Below are 21056 nucleotides of genomic sequence, written 5' to 3' on the forward strand. Positions count from 1 at the left end.
ATTTATTTTCTTCAGTGTTCGGGTCTATTTGTGATGGACAAAACATATTTATTTGGTGGAAAAACCTCTAGCCAGTGTTATGAATATATTCTTCTGTCTTTTGTGTCTAACAGTAAACAAATAATACCATTAAGTCTATGCTTTCTAAATACAGTGCTAAGTGCTTTGTACTGACTCAATATTACCTCCACAGTCCAGCTGCAAATTTCAATTGCTGGTCTTAAATATGTAGTTTTTTACTTCCAGATATCTGTTTAAAAGGAAGCTGGATATTTAAAGTATTATTGGTTAATAGATCATTCTACAAGAGAGATGGCATGGTTCTGTATTAATGGAAGCACCTGAGCAATGATTCACTGGTAGATAAGCACAGGTGAGTCTCTTAACGACCCTTAACGAGTCTTTCTATGTTTTCCCTCGACACCGCCGCCATCACCCCAGTGAAAATATGGCACTGATGATGAATGATGATGGCGCCTATGCCAACAGTGTGATGCCAGACGCCAGCTTAGTGGTTTTTTATGGCCATCTTGAGATTAAAAAGCATCACTTTCCCTCTTGAGATTAAAAAGCATCACTTTTCCCTCTTGTTTCCTGGGTCAGTCCAGGTCTCCGTAGGCCTTGATTGGTGATCATATGCCACTTCATTTACTCAGGAGATTCGATTTGAGCCTCCGCTTCTTGCTGAAAGGATTCTGCTGTAAATATCACGTCAGCACGAGAGAATGTTTTATGCTCTTGTAAATTATGATGCCCGAAAACTCTCCTGTAAGGCGTGGCGTGGTGGAGGGGAAGTTGAGTTACAGGGAGTGCCAGCGTGCCCCCATTAGCCGTGAGAGGGGGGAGATGCCACCTCCTACAAGACTTCAAAATTGAGCAACGTGTGTTTCATTCAGTGTAGCCAACACAGACAACATCCTTTAGGGAGTATCCTCCTTGTTCTCAGATAACATTTCAGTCTCTTCATTCTGTGGTCATTTTAATGCACACTGTGGTCCAGGTTTTTTTTTTTTTTTTTTAACGACTGGAGGAATAGTCCAAGTTGTCAGCAGGTGTGATGTTTTTGGCCGCCTTGGCTCGGTTCAGATTCTCCACCACGCCAGATGGCTGTGCTGTGTGGGCTGTATGCGGACCATGGGCGTAGTGCAGCGAGGGCCCGCCATCGGGCCGCCGGATTGCTCACATACTGGCGACGGGAACCGGCCTGTTTGCAGCTGAACCTCTTGTCCCGTGTTGAACTTTTAACGCGTTCAATATGTGGTGGGGAGAGCTGACACCTCGTGCTGCCTTGCGTCAAGACAGATTTTTGCTGTTCAGAAGTTCCAGTGTGTTGCCATTTTAATTTATCTCCATCGGTGCAGCCTCGTGAGCCTTTTATTCGAAATGTATTGTAGAGCATCTTCTGTGTAGCACAACACGACGCGGTCATCGGGTCAGCGTACGAAGAGCATAAATCGTGCTGCCGCCAAGCTGCCAAGCTGGCACACGCGAATGCCCGTAATTATTGTTGACCGTTCTGTGCTTGGAATTGATGGAATTGAGGTTTTAAGACGGGAGCGCTGCTCGAGTGTCTCATGATGAGGCGGGTCTACAAAAGGACACGGGCCAGAGTCCAAGCCCACAGTCCCACCCTCCGCTTCCTACGTCTCGCTCCCGCTGTGAAGGGGGAGTGCAAGACGGCTCCCTGGGGCAGCCCGGAGCGGGGCGGCCCGGAGCGGGGGCTAGCCGAGGGCTGAGGGGCACGTACCGCACGCTCCCGTCTCCACTGTGTTGGAGCCTGAACAACCGGTGGAATCAGAATCCCTGCAGCATGTGGCCAAAACCACATGCGCCAGATCAGAGATGGTGAAGCACAAACGCTCCTGCAGGGCGGCGATGCTGTGTGAGTGGTGTGGAAAGGTGTGGCATATGCTGGGAGATGGAGAGGGGCCTCTGATGAGCTGAGCCTTGTGTCCCTTTAAGACGGCTGGGCCCATAGATCAGGGAAATTAAGTGCAGGTTTTTTTGCCGCGATTGCAACAACCCCTGCGTTATCTCGGGCTGCTAAGCTCTTCTGCGTTTGAGCCGTTTTCTACTGAAAGGTCTGCTGGTCTATTGGGTGAGGAGGTAAAGTTCTCTTTAATAGAGCATCCAGAGCCGTCTTGCAGTACCAAGCATCGTTTGCTGCTTTTTGCTGTGAGTGGATGTTCATTGTATTCATCAGCCCTTGAATGCAGAACAGTGATTGTCAGTGGGCAGTATTACACCACCACACTAGTGCATCGTACACCAGTGTGTGTAGAAGCCTTAAAGACTGCCGTGTGCACAGCGCTTCCCTTCCGAGCCCGTCCGCCACATGCCACGTCTCCCGCCGAGCTCTGCGCCGACACGCGGCCCCTCTGTCCTTCCAAGCCGTCGGCCGACGCCAAGTCCGAAGGGCCGGCTCGGCACGGGCCAGACCGTATTGCACCGCACCTGGCCGGATCCGTTCGCGGAGCCTCCTCCGCCCTCTCCAACCCCCCCCGTACCCCCCCAACCCCCCCGCCAGGCCGCGCAGAGGGGGACGGCTTTTCCGAGCGCCTACCCCAAAGCCCCCTGAAATCCAGTGAACTTAGCCGCGCCGTCGGCCGCAGCCAAAACAGCATCTGACGTGCCTTATTTGTTGACAGAGCGGGCTGTAGCGCAGAGGGTCTGCCTCGCACGGCTTACGGCGCCGGGACGCCACAAAGCCCTCGCCACGAGTCCACGCTGCCGTCGGTCTTGGGCCAGCGTTCATTAGCACTTGCGAAAGTAGGGCAGATGACGCTGTAGAAAGGGGATCTTTTCCTATTTATGGTTGTGGTAAGCGAGTATTTTTAATCCAAGGGACAGTTTGTTGACGCGCGGGTTCCTGTCATGTGGCAGAGCAGATGTAGAGCTGCAATGTTAACTTGAGTAAAACAACTTAACAACCGTGCACCCTCAAAGGTGTTGCAGGATTAAACTAAACTCAGCACTGTTGCCAATATACATATGAAGAGAGGCAGCTTTCTTGGGTTCAAATGACCATAAGTTTGCATCTGAGTGCGTGCGTGTGTGTGTCTATCTGACTGACTGATTGTGAAGTCATGATATTTGACTGGTGGCTAAAATTTTTTTTCTTTTTGATTTAATAAACAAACAAATACATAGAAAAATTTGTTTCTGAGGTTAAAGGTAAGATTAGGAGGAGGGGTAGGTATAATTTAGGTCCTCTTAATACACAAGTCAGTACAATTGACAAGACTGTGTGGATGTGTAGACAATTGTGTGCATGCTTATATATGTGTGTGTGTGTGTGTGTGTGTGTGTGTGTGTGTGTGTGTGTGTGTGTGTGTGTGTGTGTGTGTGTGTGCTGTAGTGGTTTACTGCACTGCCTCTCCTGTCGGTTCAGACCCCATCCAGGCAGGTGCTCTATGCTATAGCAATAGACCAGGGGCAAGACCTCTAACATTGCAGTCACCTACCTCTGTAACATGAATAAAATGTAAACGTGTGTGTGTTTGTGAATGTTTGTGTGTTTGTGCATGCATGTGCGTTTAATTAATTAATTAATGTGCATGTTTGTGCGTGGGTGCTTGTGAGTGTTTGTGCGTGCTTGTGAGTTTGTGCGTGTGTGTGTGCGTCCGTGCATGCATGGTTGTGTGTGTGTGTGTGTGTTTGTGCATATTTGTGTGCATGCATGTATATGCATGTGTATATGTGTGGGCTTGTGTGTGCGTGCATCTGAGTTTGTGTGTTTTTGCATGCATGCATGTGTAGCAGTAGGAATAAGCTGTGTGAGAGCTTCCTCTTAGAGCGTGTGTGTGTGTGTGTGTGTGTGTGTGCACGCATATGTAGCAGTAGGAATAAGGGTGAGAGCTCCCTCTTGGTGCGTGTGTTTGTGCGTGTGTGTGAGAGTTTGTATGTTTGTGGTTGCGTGTGTGTGTGTGGCAGTAGCAGTAAGCAATGTGAGAGCTACCTCTTGGGGTGTGTGTGTGTGTGTATGTAGTAGTAGGAATAAGCTGTGTGAGAGCTTCCTCTTAGAGCACGCGTGTGTGTATGTGCACGCATATGTAGCAGTAGGAATAAGGGTGAGCGCTCCCTCTTGGTGCATGTGTTTGTGCGTGTGTGTGTGTGTAGCAGTAGCAGTAAGCTGTGTGAGAGCTCCCTCTTGGTGCGTGTGTGTGTGTGTACATGCGTGTGTGTGTGTACATGCGTGTGTGTGTGTACATGCGTGTGTGTGTGTATGTGCGTGTGTGTACGCGTGCTCTGTGTGGTCTGGCCAGTGAGCTGTTAACAGTGAGGAGCAGACACATTGGTCCACGCTGTTTACAGCTCCACTAATATCCTGTCATAGCTGAAGAGAAAAGCCAACAGTGCACATCCACATGTATTTCCCACATTTTACCGCTACTCTCTGCTTCTGTATTAACATAAAAACATCTCCATCATTTATATTATTCCTTTTGAAGAAAATAATGATTGTTTTATATTTACTTTATATTTACTTCTTTTTGTTTTGAAGATTTAATAAATAGTGGCTAAAGAAAACTGGAACTTGAGCATTGTAGCATTAATAAGTTTCTAGCATTTCTAGGATTTCAAAGATTTTGTAGATTTTTTTACATTTTATGTGATTCAACCAGCACTCTGTGAACACATTTACAGTGCAGACATTTTCTATAAGAATATTTGACTTCACTGATCTAACAATTAGAGATGCATGAATTGTTTTTACAAAGCTGAGTTATTCAAGAAACTGAGGATGTTTGCTGGAAGTAAAATCTATGATAAATAACATGTTAAATCTCTAATAAATCTGTCTTTTGTTTTTGCAGGGGCGGTGTATGAATTTCAGTCGAGTACAACATCGCTAGAAAAGCCTAAATAACAAATCTGTGGATAACCAAGATTTCAGCGGAATCAACAAACTTTTTTTTTCTATTTTTTAATGATTTATGTTATTGTTTGGTCAGTGTACTGCAGCATATATCTGTATAGGGCTATTTTAATTACAACTTTGACCTTCCATGAGCATCGCACCTGCTTTATGATATAGACGGTTTATGATATAGATGGTCTCCCACGAGTTGGATAAAGGGCCTTCATCATGATGATCTTCCTCACCTCAACACCATCTCGGAGAAAAAGTGCATAAAAAAGGTGTGGAATGCTGTATTTGGTTATGTTTATGGACATGTTCTGACGTTATTGCACCTTCTGTGAAATGGAGGAAAAAAAGAAACAATCTAAACGACTACAGGCGGAGGCTTGAAGGAAAGATGACAGGGCCACGGGAAGCCATTGGAGTGGAAGTTGGAGATGATTCCCAGCAGGCTGAGGGATTGTGGAGGTCCTGCGCTGGTTGGCGGCGTGTCGGTACGTGGCCGCCCCGCGTCCGCTGTGGCCCGCTGCCCGGCGGGCGTGTGCGGTGGAGGTCTCCTGCAGCTCCTGTCAGCACTGAAGAGCACACGCCTGACGAATTACGCACACAACGCCCCAAGGTGGCGGACGCGGTGCGACTTTACCCTTTAGTTTCGCGGGGAGACACCTTCCTATCATCGCACGAACGGGACGGAAAGATTAATATAGTGTTATTGCACCCCGAGACAGCCCGCCGCCCAAGCACCACGGCAACTTTTCCAAGAGGGATGCATCGAGACCTTCACCTGGTGGGCTGCGTGGGAGACACGGGCGATCACTATCCATAAATGTGCTTAGTTCTGGGGCATAGATAACGTCTGCCTCACCACTCTCTCTCTCGTGAGCAGAACTCCGGGAGGATCTGCCCATCTCCACCCAGCCGCACACCCGCCCGAGTATCGGAGTTTCATTAAAAGAATTAAAGGCAACGGCAAGCAGCAGCCTGTGAAGCTAATGCCCATCTTTCTTTATGCCTTTTGACATTGACCGACCCGTTACTGTATCGGCATTGTTCCTGGCCCATCTGTCACAGCCAAACGAAAGGCCTCCACGTCCAAAACCCAAAACGCTGAACCCGAAAGGGCGATGGATGGATGAGTATTGTTCATTTCCAGAAATTACCCTCACTGCCTTCTCCCCAACCCTCAGCCCGCCCCCTCGTCCCTCTGCGGCGACACAAAACAAGCGGGCGGCGTGTTTGTCGCACGCCGGGGCCTGGCCATGCTGCCATGGCGACGTTCGGGGTGCGACGCCGGCGTGGGCCGGAAGCGCCACAGGGTAGGACCAGGGCGGTGGTTGAAGGAAAAAGGCTCGAACGATCCAGTCACTTTCGATACGCTACTTCAGACGCGCAGCGGAGATTCGAGTGGAAATCTGACAAAGAGCGGCAGCTTTGACGGGAAGCGGTATGGACAATGACCGGTGGCTGGGTCAGCGGGACGCCTCGGCGCAAGCAGGGAAGCTTATCAGATGACACTAAAAATAAGTTCAACAACCATCAAGTTTGAAAGGGTGGGGGTCAGTGGCTCACGTGAGGGCGTACGAGGCGGCCACGCCATCGCCCAAACGTCCTGTGCTCTAATTATTCCTTTATGGGCTTCTTCTGAAATTATGGGGACATAAATTATTCCTCTGGGCTAAACCCAAATAAATAAAAAAGAGACATAATGGAATTGAAAGCTAAAAAAACTTTCCATTTGAATATTTGGCAATAACTGCACTTTTTTTTTTAAGATCAATGACGATATATATATGTATCTTCGGAAACTTGTTATTAACCCTCACCTAAAACGTATTTATATACTGGTCACAAGCATTTCATTTTACTAACTCATTACACAAGATTTAGCAGCCGGTTTTTATACTGTTTTATATTTCTGCTTTTATCATAGTTTTTTTTTCTTTCTATTATGTGTGCACGTTATTTTACATGGAGAGGAGGTAGGAGAAAATTCATATGCCTGAGGGATCAATTTTGCTTTTCTGTTAGAAATGTGAATTGTTCTTTTTTTTTCCCTAAACCCCTTGTAATGAACACTGTCAACTTGAAAAAAAAAAATTGTTATGCACATTTTATACCAATTTCAGCTGGACAGTTGAGCAAAACAGTAAAAGCAAATTTTTTGTTAGAATTATTAATTAGTTATTTTATTAATGCGTTCCTTTATGGATAAATTATGCACCAGTTTATTGTTCTCAGGATATTTTTAGAATTTAACCCTAAAGGAACATAATACATGTATGATTTGAAGGATTTTGAATATTTGAATAATATTTCTTATTAAAATGGGTCATTATTGAAATATATAATTAAAAGCCTTTTGAATGTTGACACAAACGTGCTATTTTAGTCATGACAATTGTAAATCAAGATTGAAATATTTGTCCATGTATTATCTATGATGCTGTGATTTTAAACATATCACTGAACCTTGGCCATTGAATGTATAATACCCACCACAATTAGGTTCCTTTCGGTTCTATTGTCCTTTATTATCTATTCTGTTGTATTTTGTTATTGGTGTCTCCTCACTGTCACCATATCATCAAAAAGCATAATATTTTAAGTTGGGTCTGTAGACATTACTTCAGTGGATGTTTTAAACTTGCATTAAATTGTGACTTTGATACAGATCACGTTTATTTTTTATTACAGAAAGGTACAGAAAATGTTTGATGCTGCTTAAGAAGTACACATTATATACAGTATATTTAATATATATATATATATATATATATATATATATAGAGTGCAGAGGATAATAGCTGTAATCAGACACACTGGCCACTGCTCCAACCTTAAACACATCTGTGCACTCACACTTCAATGTTCATATTCTTGTCTACATTAAATGTTGGTCTGAAGTTGTAGTGCTGGGCAGCAAATCGGTTTGCAATATGGCGCCTCACAGAAACCGTGTGATAATTAATTCTGTGTGGAAACAAGTTATGCAGGGTTCTTTGTTGTTTCCCCTATCCCTGCAGTTCCTTTACAGATACAGTAGACACTTAATATGTGCTAAAACGGCATCGCTGTGCAAAAGCATTGTTCTGCTTACCCAGATTAACTATTTGTATGAAGCTTTATTAGTGATGCTTTTGATCAAATGGATCTTTCATTATTGTTCTGTCCATTTGTATAAAATAAATGCCCATTTTCTGCCATCACGGTCCGAGCACCCAGATGGTATCGCTGAACGTTAACTGATTCATCGGCCTCATAAGCAGATTACTATGCTGAGCTTACCATTTTGTGCAGCCAAAAAAAAAACCACATAGCAGTAATGTGAAGATATTAAGACATGGTTTCATCTGCTTTTCATTCGGCACATTTACGAACTTTATTCTAAATCTCTGCTTATAAGTAACTCTTGCCCACTCGCTTTCAGAGCTATTTTGTAGGTGTACAAAATATCTTTCTCATGTGAAGTGTGTGTGTGTGTGTGTGTGTGTAAATGCTTATTTTTATTATTAATGATCACATTTACATTTACGGCATTTAGCAGACGCTCTTATCCAGAGCGACTTACAAATTGCTTTGTAAGTTATTATTTTATTACATATATACACACATAGAGAGAGAGAGAGAAAATGGAAATTCATTAATTTTTAAATCTTATTTTCTGCAGTCATGTTAATGTGTGTTTCTTAGTTTTTTCCCCACTCTTATTTCCCCCCTCTCATGATGCCTATAATTGAATATGTGTTATCAACACTATTAGTAACAAGCTGTAGCAGTAAAGTCTCTGCGGTGGAGTGTCCACTCCTGCCAGTCCTTGGTCATGTCTCAACCCTCTTTCACCTGATCTGCACTCATCCCAGTCACCCAGTGTGCAGGTACCCACAGTGAGCTTTGATCAGCTGAAACTACACCTGCCACTGATGGAGCATGCCCACCTCCACCCACCATCACCCATTCACCCCATCAGGGTCCTTGTTAACTGCACCCGCAGCTCGGCTTCAAACCCCCGAGTCTTGGCCAAAACCACCCCGCAGTCCCTAGATACCCTCTGAGCCAACTGCCTTTGGAAATGAGGGATAATTGAAGTGTCATGCACCTGGCTTTAGCAGTAAAACAACTTCGCTTAAAGTTATCACCTCTGCCTTTAATGCAACATTAGGTCAAATGAGGAAATTTTCTGCTCAAGGTGGGAAAGTATTGTGAATTAACAGAACTGCATGGCTCATCATTAGGGTGTTTACACTGTCCAGCGGGCTTCTTATGAGGCGTAAATGTTGAATCACATTATTTTAAATGAATCTTCCATTTTGAAGTAGTTTGATGAAGCATAAACCAAATTTGATGTTCCTGCATTGGAGACTAAAACATTTACAAAGTTGAAATGATGAATGATTTATTCAAAAGTGTAAAAGTCTTAAAAGTGTAAAAATGCAGCAATCTGGTATGTCCTTGCATGTAAAGTATATGTAGTGTTAAAAATAAAACCATAAAACTATCTGATATGTATCTGTTGAAAAGATGCAACAAAGATGCTTATTTTAAGAAAGTCATAAGTTAAAATTGCATTTCCTGTGTTAGGTTTAGGGTTAAGGCTGGTTTTAAGGAGAGAACTGTTTTAGGTAGCTGCTATTTAAGACTTTAGGTACAAAGGTCATCTCAGCTTTCACAGTTGTTGCAGAAATGTGGGTCTCTGAAATCAGATACTTATCAATGATAATGGTTCATCTGTAGATGCTATAAATGGCAGTTAAACTTAAGACCAATTTGTTAGATTTCACACTTGATTTTATGCATTGTATTTCAAAGCAAATAAAATCTAATCCCTCTCATATTGTAAAGTACTCTGTTATTTCTAACATTTGGAAAGTACAGGTGGGAGATTATTTTTTAATCTTTTTTGTGCAGTGTTTTCTTTGGCACTAAGGATATAATCATGTGTTTTGTAGATAGACTTAACTGCTCACCACTACAGATAGTGATGTAATATAGTATTATCTGTTGCTATATCAACACACTGTATAATATAGCCTGAGCAACGATGATATCACCTGAATTGTAGCTACAAAGTACACGTTGTGCTTCATTTTTACAGATGGATTTTAAATACTACCATCCATAAAACAAACATTTTTATAGCTGATTTAGATCTCGCCGTTTATAAAGCACACTTCCTTTTGATGAACCGATAAGCAGAAAAACCTACTAGTCTCAGAGAAGACTCCACACTCAACAAAACCTCAACACAATATGGGCAGTGAGCTACCATGAGGCATGTGTTGACTCAGACGCCAACACGCTCACCTCAGTGCTGGAGGGCATCAGCTCCGTCTGTTAATGATAAAACCCAACATACGAGTGTCAGTTCACTGAAGGCCCTCGTATGAGAGCAAAAATATTGTCCAGACAGCCTTTGGTTCCACTCAGCCTGGGACTAAAACTGACTGAGGGGCCTCTCGGCCAATCCAAATCCAGAAACACTCAGACGGTGGGCGGAGTCTCTAGCAGGGCAAAGTCACCTTGCCACTGGTCAGGAGAGTTCATTTAATGAACATGGAGAGAGAACAATGACTGCAGGTTACTGTGCTCTCATCACATTTAGAAACCCCATGTCACATAAAGCCTTAAACAGCTTTTGGAATTCGAGAGCAGATGTTATGGAAATTTAAGCTAACGTTGGAGACGTTGTTCTGCTTGTGACCTGAGTGCAGTGATATGCTGACCAGTCTGAGATCATTGCCTAGAAGCACTTTATTTCTATAAAGACTTTTATATAATACTGAGACACACGATTTTACAATACTTAACAACTCAAAGAGCTGTACGACTTCACAACGTTTACAAGTGAATTCAATCAAATTAATCCTTTCTACTGTACCACTGTACTAGTGCACCACAACAACTTTCATCCCTCGCCTATGTAAACTGGCATGAAGAGTGTCTCCGTCCTCCCCAGACTGGTCGAGCTTTGGTGTTTTTTTTTTTCTTTTTTCCGGAGGCGTCGCGGACCATAATCCAGCCCGCCCACTAGAGAGCAGGACTGGGGGAGCGAGCCTTGCTACCTCAGCTGCTCCGAGTTCCTGCGCAAACAGGGCCCTCCCACACGTCCTGCAGCACCTCTCCCCGTCGCTGGCATCGTTTAACATTACGATATTTCCTTCGTGTTTGCCGACGGATGATGGGCCCTCATTGCTATGCAAGTGCCAGATGAATCATAAACCTATACCATATGCCGTCACAATTTGCTGATGGGCCCAAGCTGTTTTGGTGGATATAAAATCCAGGGATTATAAACGCTTGATCCTCAGTGAATGAGAAAAGGCGCAAGGTGGGGTGGACGCAACCTCCCTTAACTCGTGACTCGAGTCGGATCGCTGTGAACGACTCAGCAGCCAACAGGCCAACTCCGTCCGGATTAACGCCCAGAGCAAGAACACGCCGGGCATGTTGTGGTAGAACGACTCAAAAGGGGGGGAAATACCTTCATTAAAAATGACATGTTTTTGTCACACCTGTGCAGTGTTACAGCCCTTTGAAAAACAAACACAAAGGTAAACTTTTGGAATATGATGTTTTCACCTCATTAGGTTTAGAACATTAGGAGGAAACACCATTTTTCTTTTGTGAATAGAGGATTGTTTTTGAAGTCATAATTACATGGGTCCTTTCTAATGTATGATTAAAGGTAGCAACATTTTAACCACAAGTATTATAATCTCATAAAATTAAAAACATTGCATGATATTATAAGTGGAATAGCCCAAATCATACATCAGTAGAGTATGTTGTACATGCAGTCAGATCTGGCAAGTAAGTGCTATGTGTTTGCTTCTTGTATTATTTCAGGAATTTTACAGTTTTAAAGATAATTACGTTAATAATTTTAGGATTTTTTATGCAATTGTGTCTATGATGTCTATGGTCTCTGCCACAGAATAGAGTTGGGATGTCTATGGTCTCTACCACAGAATAGAGTTGGGATGTGTGTGGTCTCTGCCACAGAATAGAGTTGGGATGTCTATGGTCTCTACCACAGAATAGAGTTGGGATGTGTGTGGTCTCTGCCACAGAATAGAGTTGGGATGTGTGTGGTCTCTGCCTATCTGCAGCAGAGCTGCAATATGCCAGCTTCCCTGACAAATTCAGTTTTGGACATGTGATAGCAAACCACACAGGACAAATGAAGTCACACCAGGAGTGTCACTGTCTTATTTTTTGTTTTAGATTTATAAGGTAAACTGTCAGGAAGCACAGGCAGTTCTATCCAGCTTCATCATCCATAAAGAGCAAGAAAAAAGAATGTTACACTCATGCCAAAGTTGCATACATTACCACTAAGGTTGTCCCAGTGGTGATAGGGGTACCTGGGGCTGTATACCCTAAACTGGAGCAATGACTCCAACATGTATCGGCGTATCGAAGAGCACAAGTGCTGTGCTGTACCTTCAAACACCTCCCAGCCTTCTGGGGTGAAAAAAAGACCAACCAGTGTACATGTGAAACAGGGATCTTTTTAATAGGCACTAAGACTTGGAGTGAATTTTGCTTACACAACTTAAGACCTCTGGAAAGCTTGTGTATGACGCTGCACTAAGACTGGTGTCAATGCTGGGATCTCTATGGATTGCTACATCTGTCAACACTGCCGTTTGCACATCTTATCATCTAACACACATTTGTGTACAAAAAAACAGCATGTCGAACATATGCTAATTTATGAAAACTTAAAACAGGTCATGATGGAAGCATTTCATCTTGGCCAGGATTTTCAGAAAGGTTAACTATTGCAGCTTTTGCTACTGGAGCATGCATAAATAGTACTACTATGTTAATAAGCATGTAACATCAGGATGATTTGTGCATTTCTCTTGCTGGCAATATTCAAGTACATTACCTACATAATGCAATTTAAATATTACCTTATTTGCACCTAAAATTCACAGCACAGCAAATATCAGATAATTACTAAGCTGGCAATCAAATATTACCTTTCCTGAAAAGCCACTAATACTCCCCAAAATGACAATATTATAGCTAGTTGGAAGAGAGCATCATGTTTAAATTGCTTTGCATAATTATACTGCTTATTTGCAGTATTCACCCTCCTCTAAACTTGTTCACATTTTTTGTGCAACAATCTGGAATTGAAATAACTTAACTGGAATTATATGTCATGATTCTGATTGACACACGATTCACACATATGAAATCTTGATTGCATAAGTATCAATCAGCATCGCTGTGAAAATTCCTAAATTAATTATGGTGCAGCCAATTGCCATTAGAAGTCCCCTAATAATCTGACCAGAGTCCGGCTGTGCACAGTCACACTTAAGGTGTTTGGCTGACGTCCTTATCCAGAGTCTCTTACATATTCACCTGTGGGATGTCTGTTCCCTGGGAACTGAACCCATGACCTTAGTGTTACCAGCAGCATGCTCTGCCAGCACTATTAACATGTCTTATGATGTCAATATGAAAACATCTGGCTGGTAAAAGTGTGAAAGTTCGAGATCATATCTGCACCAACATCATAAAGGTCAGGTAGCAATTGAAGCATTCAAGATAAAATAGCGGAGCACTGATCTGTGTGCTGTCCCACAATGTGAACATTCCACAGAACCATTAAATGGTTAACAATCTATTTAAATTAAATTTTATTCCAAGTTGTAATACAGCAAAATGTGAAAAAACAAATAAATATATAAATAAGGGTGTGAGTATGAAATGCACAGTAGCTGATTATGTATAGCTTTGGTTGAGTATCACAGCATCTGTGACAGTAGACTGTCAATCAAGTATGTTTATCAGAATATTAAGACTATGCCCAGACTGCTCCCATATAGGACTGATAAAAATATATTAGTTCAATTGGTTTTTGAGCAGTATTTTATCATATTTCTTTTGTTTTTTTGTTGCTGGGAATTCACCATTCTGACATTCTGATTCTGAATGTTTAATGCAAGTGACAGTCTGAGTCTTTAAAGTTCTTATGAAAATGTATTAGAGGCAGGGGTGTTGTAGTGGGCTGAGATACCAGGACCTCAGTGGGCCAGAGGGCTTTGAGCAGTCTGGAATTTTATTTTCCTTAAAAAATTAATATCATTTAAACAGCATAATACATGTTGCTAACTGTAAATTTTATGTTATGGATCTAAAAAAAAAAATCTAAATCTGAAGACATGAAAATATATAGCTACAATGTATCTTATATAAATGAGTGTTTATATAACAAATGTACTGTTTAAGGTTTGTTCACTTCATATTTCTGCTCAAGGCAAATTGATTATTTTTCAGTATTACCTGAAAGACCAGTTACATTTGACATTGTAGTGACGATGACTTACAAAATAACGTTAGCCAAAAGCATAGCACTTTTCCTTAAGATGTTTACTGCATTCTTAAGGCTTGATGGGTTAGTGTTCAGAACACGTATTTTGTTTCTCAAGCCAAAAATAATCACTACAACTGATCATGTTGACAAATGTGGCATCGGAATTGTAAAGACTGCACAGCCACTCAAACCATAAAGCTAAGACTGTATTTACTTTAATGCTTTACTGTATTTCTTTCAGGTTTAGATGACCATAGTAGACAAAGTAGGATTAAATACCAGTGAACAACTGTTTAAACTGCAAGGATAAAGTATTAGTGATCCATTTATTTTTATTATGTTTTTAAAGCTTTAAAATGGCCTGAATGTACAGAGCAGCATATAACCCAGGTATATCCTGTGATTACTGTTCTTGTGATTGAGAAAGGGGGAAAATTACTTTTAAATGAATTGAGGTTTCATATCCAGATAACGCAGATTTGACAAGATTAGACAAAATATATAATACAGATATTGTGAGTTTATATTTTCTGGAGGAAAGAAATCCTATCACTGAGCTCTGTGAATCCTATCAAGAACAAACAAAGTACAAAACTGGAGTCATGAGCAGCCAGTACATTTCACTGAAAATAAATGGACATTTAACCTCCTTGTGCTCTGTGGTTTTGGTCATGACTACATTGTTGCAAAATATTTCAGGAACTTATCTTTCATATACAAAACATGGCAACAGCTTTAGTCAAAAAAGAAAAAGTGTTGTGAGTCTATGAATGTACTCATTGTAATGAGCCTTTTGTGAAAATCTCCCCCAGACACCCCCTACTCACTCACTCACTCACACTCACTCACTCACACACACTCACACACACACACACACACACACACACACACACACACACACACACACACACACACACATGCATTTACTTTTCATTTTAATCATTTTGTTTACTCTCACGTGGTTTTATAACTACTAAAATTATAGCATGAGCGTCACCTTTCCCATGATCCCTAACGTGACCAGCTGCAGCGTGTTATATGATTATTCTGCTTGCTCTCCCAATGGCTGCATTACAGGTGGCTGTTTCCTGGTGTCTCTGGATTACACAAAGCTCAGGTGCTTCTCCCAAACCCCCGAACCTGAACGTGCTATTTGTACAGTGCTGTTCAATATATTTGTACAGTGCTGTCTATATAGGGACATAATGTAAATAAGAACCAGAATATGATGTACTTATATTATACTTGTCACATTATGTCTGTCTATTCCATTCTCTCTCACTCAGAACTCAGACTTAAATATAATACAGTTAGGGATGTTAAGGGAGGTTACTCGTTTGTCTAGTGCCTAAAAAGGTTAGAAATGGACCCATCAGAGTTCACTGACAGTGTCCATCTTCATATTTTTACATTCAGAATATTAAATGATCTCCTCTGCTCTTCAGCACTTAAGACTCATGTTAGGATTCATAACTCATCTGTTTAGAATGGCTGAAGGGCAACCACCCTCCCCATTTCAACCGAGCAGGTCTGAAACTCTTTACTTCTTGCCATTTATGACCCGAAGGTCTCTTAATGGTCAGGGACCTGTAATTCGATCATTTTCATTGAGGAGAATGCTAGCGATCATTCTGATGGATTCTTTCATCCATCAGTATTATGTAGTTCTATACACTCTATAGCATTGATAGAGTGGTCAAGCCATGAATTTTCTTTTTATGAAGTACATTTCACCTAAAAGTTTATTAGTAAGGGAATATATGGTGTGAAATATAGATACTCAAGACGCTTGTTAAAAAGACCATGTCCTAGCACTTTTGGCAGTGGAAGCATTTGCTTAAAAGTGGTCAAGATTCCTAACTCTCAATGTCTGTTGTCATTTTTATATCACAAGTTTTCAGGTAAGACTTTTTTTCTCTCACAGTCTTTTGTTCTGGACCATAAGTCATTAATAAATTTGTGGTGGCAGCACACAGTCAGTGGTTTTTAAAAACTCATAACTGTCGGTTTTTTAGCACCCAGTTAAAAATCACAACCTCGGACCAGACTACAAACACTTTGTGCTACACAGTGTACAGAAACCAAACTGAGTTTTTCACCATTCTGGCCAACTGGAAAAACAGCCCGGTCTCAAACACTGAGGGAATAAAATCCAAGATTGAAGTTAGGTTGATGCACCACAGAATGTATATCACTCCCACACAAAAGGCATGCAGGCACATTTAATCCAGCCTTCACCACGCTGCTGTCTGTCCCCGGTGTCCCAGGCTTCTGTTCTCCCTTTCTGGTGTTGTTTTCCAGAGGAAATAGAGAAGGAAGATGTGTGTGGGTAAGACCTGCAGTAGTTCTCCCCCTAACCCTGCGGCCCAGCAGGTAAGGGAGGGCGAGGGAGTGAGAGGGAGAGAGTGAGAAAAGAGACGCTCACAGCAGCAGAGAACTCCTCAGTCAGACCACGGGCCCTGCAGGCAGGTCTCATTACGTGAAGGTCATCCTTTTCAGAAGAGCAGAACACCGTGACATGTTAAAGGCTGTCCTGGCTTATATGCTGGACACCATTTGATGGTCAGATGGGGCATGCAAGAGTCTGGGTGTGGTAGGGGGAGGGAAGAATTAGACAGTGTGTGAAGAAATGTTAATGATACAGTACTGTTACAGTTAGTGTATGAAGAAATGTAAATGTTACAGTATATTCACAGTGTTAGGCTTTTTGCTCGATAGTGCGTGAGTTCTGTAGCATATTGATGGTGTTTGTGGACATATATGTATATTTTTTCAAATCTTTTCTTATAATAATCTGTTGGCTTATGTACATTTGTTTTCTTTGTATGAGTGATTAGGACTGCCATTCGAAAAATGTGCTCTTATTGGATATTTAATGATGTTATTATAAATAAGTGATAAATAGCTTTTGTGCTCAACATTCATTGTGGTGGTCAGAATGATCAAAGTGAAAATCTCCTGTGCAAGACACGGAAACAGACATTCAAAAATGAACAAAACATTTATAGTTCACAGAGAGAGGTGAGGTGAATGGGTAAAAGACAAGTATGATGATGTCTGTACCCTTCAGTGGTGCTCCTCACGATTCAGGCATGTAACCCAATTAGCTTGGAATTGATGCACTTTGAAATTCATTAACTCCCAAACCAAAGGCTGGCTTATAATTAACTGTCTGCCTTGCACTTCACATTCAGAATGAAGGTGCTGTTATTAATTCTGACTGATGCACTATGGTGAACCCAGTCGTATGCTGCTTACCGCCTCTCCTCTTTAAAACTGACTATCAGGTGTCTACTAAATATACCGCCGTAATGTCGCTTTAAGTTTGAATAAAACTTTCTTTGAAAAAACCCAAGCAGGTGCTATTCAGAATGATCAATGTGTAACTTGTGAGCCAATGATAAATGTATATAAATAAAAAATACAAGCAGATTGAAGGGGGAAAGATGAATGACAGGAAGTGATGATTTACTGATGTGTCATGCAAGTGCAATTTATAAATATGCAATGAAATACATTTCATAACAGCATGTGAGTAGGCCAATACACTTAAACTGAACCAAAACTGAGCTTAGCTTAGCTTAACACTTTTCTTTTGAGAGCCTGCTCGGAGACTTTGTCACTGTGCGGAGATGATCCATGCTGCCTTCAGGTCCTTCCTTTAGGAAAGCAGACCACATGTTGTGGCAGTTAAAATGCAGATTTTACAGGGACATGGATCATGCACACAGTGTGTCTGATGACCTTGTGGGACTGATGCCATAAGGTACTATTCATAGACTATGATACCTTTTCTGGCACCTGCAGAAGAATTCATAAGTCAAAATTTTAATAGCATTTTTCTTTTTCTGGTGCTAAAATGGATCTTATCATCACTGGCCACAGTCTGACTCTTCCAGATCAGCAGATGAATCACAACTTCCTAGAAGTCTACCAACAAATTAACAGAATCTGCAATGTAATAAATTAAGGCTTTGCATATCTTGCACAAAGGAGCACTTCAGGTAAACGTGAGTAGAATCACTTTTTGTTTTATGGAGTAGCATTTAAATGATTCATATATGCCATTTAAATGATTCAGCTGCAGTTCAATTATTTTGAGCGGTTGAAGCAAATTAGCATAAATTTAGATGTCCCTTATTGATTCATATCGATGTGATCGAATCTGTCTTTATGAGAGAACATTGTCAATAAATGTGCTCCATAGTCCTGCAATCTTGAGCAAAAACCAAACGTAGGCTATGTGGCAGGGGTGTTAGTTAAGAAGTCCATCGTGCCAACTCTAGCAGCAGCTGAAATAGCCTCTTCATCTGCCCACATTACTGAACACTTAATGAAGCATTGTCCTTCACATCTCTCCTCATCTCCCTCTGAGATAAATCGATCCTCCGACATTCAAGTTCAAGATAATGTACTAATCCCAAGATAATTATTCAATATCTGTTTGTCACTGTTGATGCTCTTCAGAAAGGGGAGTGGGCGAGGATGAATAATCGGTCAGTTGACACCGCGGGACAGGATGCTGGCAGTCGCAACGTTGTTTTTTCCTCCGTACTTAAGAATGGCCATATGGGGGATGTAGCAGCAAGAGATTCCGACATGAGACAAATTGTTCCCCGAGACGCAGCGTCCGTCTGGCTTCCTCGGGCATAAAATGAGAGGAGGAGAGAAGAAGCGGGGGACTAATTTATGCACGGCGAAAAATGCCAGGCCCCGCTCGAGCGCCGGACTTTGTCATGTGTGGAAAAAAATCGCGCTGTGCGAGGGCATGTTTTAGCTGTGAGCGACTGCCTTGGGGTGGGGGACGTTTATTGTTAGATCAGAGTGTGTCCACTGAATGCGTCTCCATTTGCATATTGCAAAATAGAGAGTACTGAATGATTGAAATTGTAGAGAATTATGGATTACGTTGCCTCACATTCTGTTTCACAATGGAGGAATTCTGAGCAGTACATTTGGAGTTTAACACCAACAGGTGTGCAGTGACTGGCCACTCAGGATTTGCCCCTCCTTATATTGCTTATGTAAACTCACCGGCCACTTTATTAGGTACACCTTGCTAGTACCAGGAAGGCCTTTTTGCCTTCAGAACTGCCTTAATCCATTGTAGCATAGATTCAACAAGGTATTGGAAACATTCCTCAGAGAGTCTGGTCCATATTGACATAATAGCATCATGCAGTTGCTGCAGATTTGTTGGCTGTACATCCATGATGCGAATCTCCCGTTCCACTACATAATGGTGCTCTACTGAATTGAGATCTGGTGACTGTGGAGGCCATTTGAGTACAGTGAACTCATTGTCGTGTTCAAGGAACCAGTCTGAGATGATTCGCGCTTTATGACATGGCACGTTTTCCTGCTGGAAGTAGCCATCAGAAGATGGGTACAAGGTCGTCATAAAGGGATGGATATGGTCAGCAACAATACTCATTGACATGATGCTCAATTGGTACTAATGGGCTCGAAGTGTGCCAGGAAAAAATCCCCCACACCATTGCATCACCAACACCAGCCTGAACCGTTGAGTGACACAAGGCAGGATGGATCCATGCTTTCATGATGTTGATGCCAAATCCTGACCCTACCATCCGAATGTCGCAACAGAAATCGAGACTCATCAGTCCAGGCAACGATTTTCCAATCTTCTATTGTCCAATTTTAATGATCCTGTGCAAATTGCAGCCTCAGTTTCCTGTTCTTAGCTGACAGGAGTGGCAGCCGGTGTGGTCGAACGTAAACTGTCGATGTGGGGGGGGGGGTGTATGGGTGGCGAACGCATTTGGGCGTCTGCTACCTGTTTCTTGTTGCCATAAAGGCAATCCCCGGCATCGTCTTGAGATCGCGGTGCTCGATTTCAAAATAAGAGCGGTTAGCGCGATTGAAATAAAAAGATTCCACATTTCAAAACAGCTCACGGGCCAGAAATAGATAGCCCGCGGGCCGCATTTTGAGTATGGGGGTTCTAGACCATTAGAGCTGGAGAGGCCAGACTGGAACCAGGTCTGTTAGAGGGTCAAAATGTTGTAGCCTAATTATTATTTAGCCTAAATATAGCGACTGCTGCCGCTTTATCGCCATTCATAAGATTATGTGTTTCCCACTGAACCTCCTTCAACCCCTCAGTATCTCCCTCTCCCTCAGTATCTCCCTCAACTCTTCCTCAACTCTCCCTCAACTCTCCCTCAACTCTCCCTCAGTATCTCCTTCAACTCTCCCTCAGTATCTCCTTCAACTTTCCCTCAGTATCTCCCTCAACTCTTCCTCAGTATCTCCTTCAACTCTCCCTCAGTATCTCCTTCAACTCTCCCTCAGTATCTCCTTCAACTCTCCCTCAGTATCTCCTTCAACTCTCCCTCAGTATCTCCTTCAACTTTCCCTCAGTATCTCCTTCAACTTTCCCTCAGTATCTCCCTCAACTCTTCCTCAGTATCTCCTTCAACTCTCCCTCAACTCTCCCTCAGTATCTCCCTCAACTCTCCCTCAGTATTTCCCTCAACTCTCCCTCAGTATCTTGATGACCTCAGCTGTATTCCAACCTATAAAACTCAACTCCCTCCTCTTTATTCTTTCTGCTGCATCTGGTTTATTGCCTCTTATGCCACTTTCTGTATGTGGTGGTATTTATCATTTTCTTAAATCTTTCTGTTTGTGTCCTGATGCATTGAAAAAAGTGCTATATAAATTAAGATTATCTTCATTTATTATTAAAAATATATTTTTGCATTTATTTTAGTAGCCTACATAGAAACTGTACCTCAAGGCTTTGTCTTTATTTGTCTTTCACTAAATCACTAAATAATTGAAGTAAGTAAATCATTTATATATATATATATATATATATATATATATATATATATA

At 42.1% G+C, this 21056-nt stretch overlaps 1 protein-coding gene across 1 annotated transcript in view; it reads left to right on the forward strand.

The window, feature by feature from the left end:
• The window catches only part of antxr2a (ANTXR cell adhesion molecule 2a), a 47881-nt gene extending 40345 nt beyond the window's left edge, over window positions 1–7536 (forward strand). The window contains exon 17 of the mRNA XM_077000818.1: window positions 4818–7536. Within this exon, the coding sequence (XP_076856933.1) occupies window positions 4818–4856 (39 nt within the window). The 3' untranslated portion in view covers window positions 4857–7536. The remainder of the gene's footprint in view (window positions 1–4817) is intronic.
• Window positions 7537–21056: the final 13520 nt, after the last annotated feature.

Source organism: Brachyhypopomus gauderio, chromosome 3, assembly GCF_052324685.1.
Source record: "Brachyhypopomus gauderio isolate BG-103 chromosome 3, BGAUD_0.2, whole genome shotgun sequence".
NCBI lineage: Eukaryota > Metazoa > Chordata > Actinopteri > Gymnotiformes > Hypopomidae > Brachyhypopomus > Brachyhypopomus gauderio.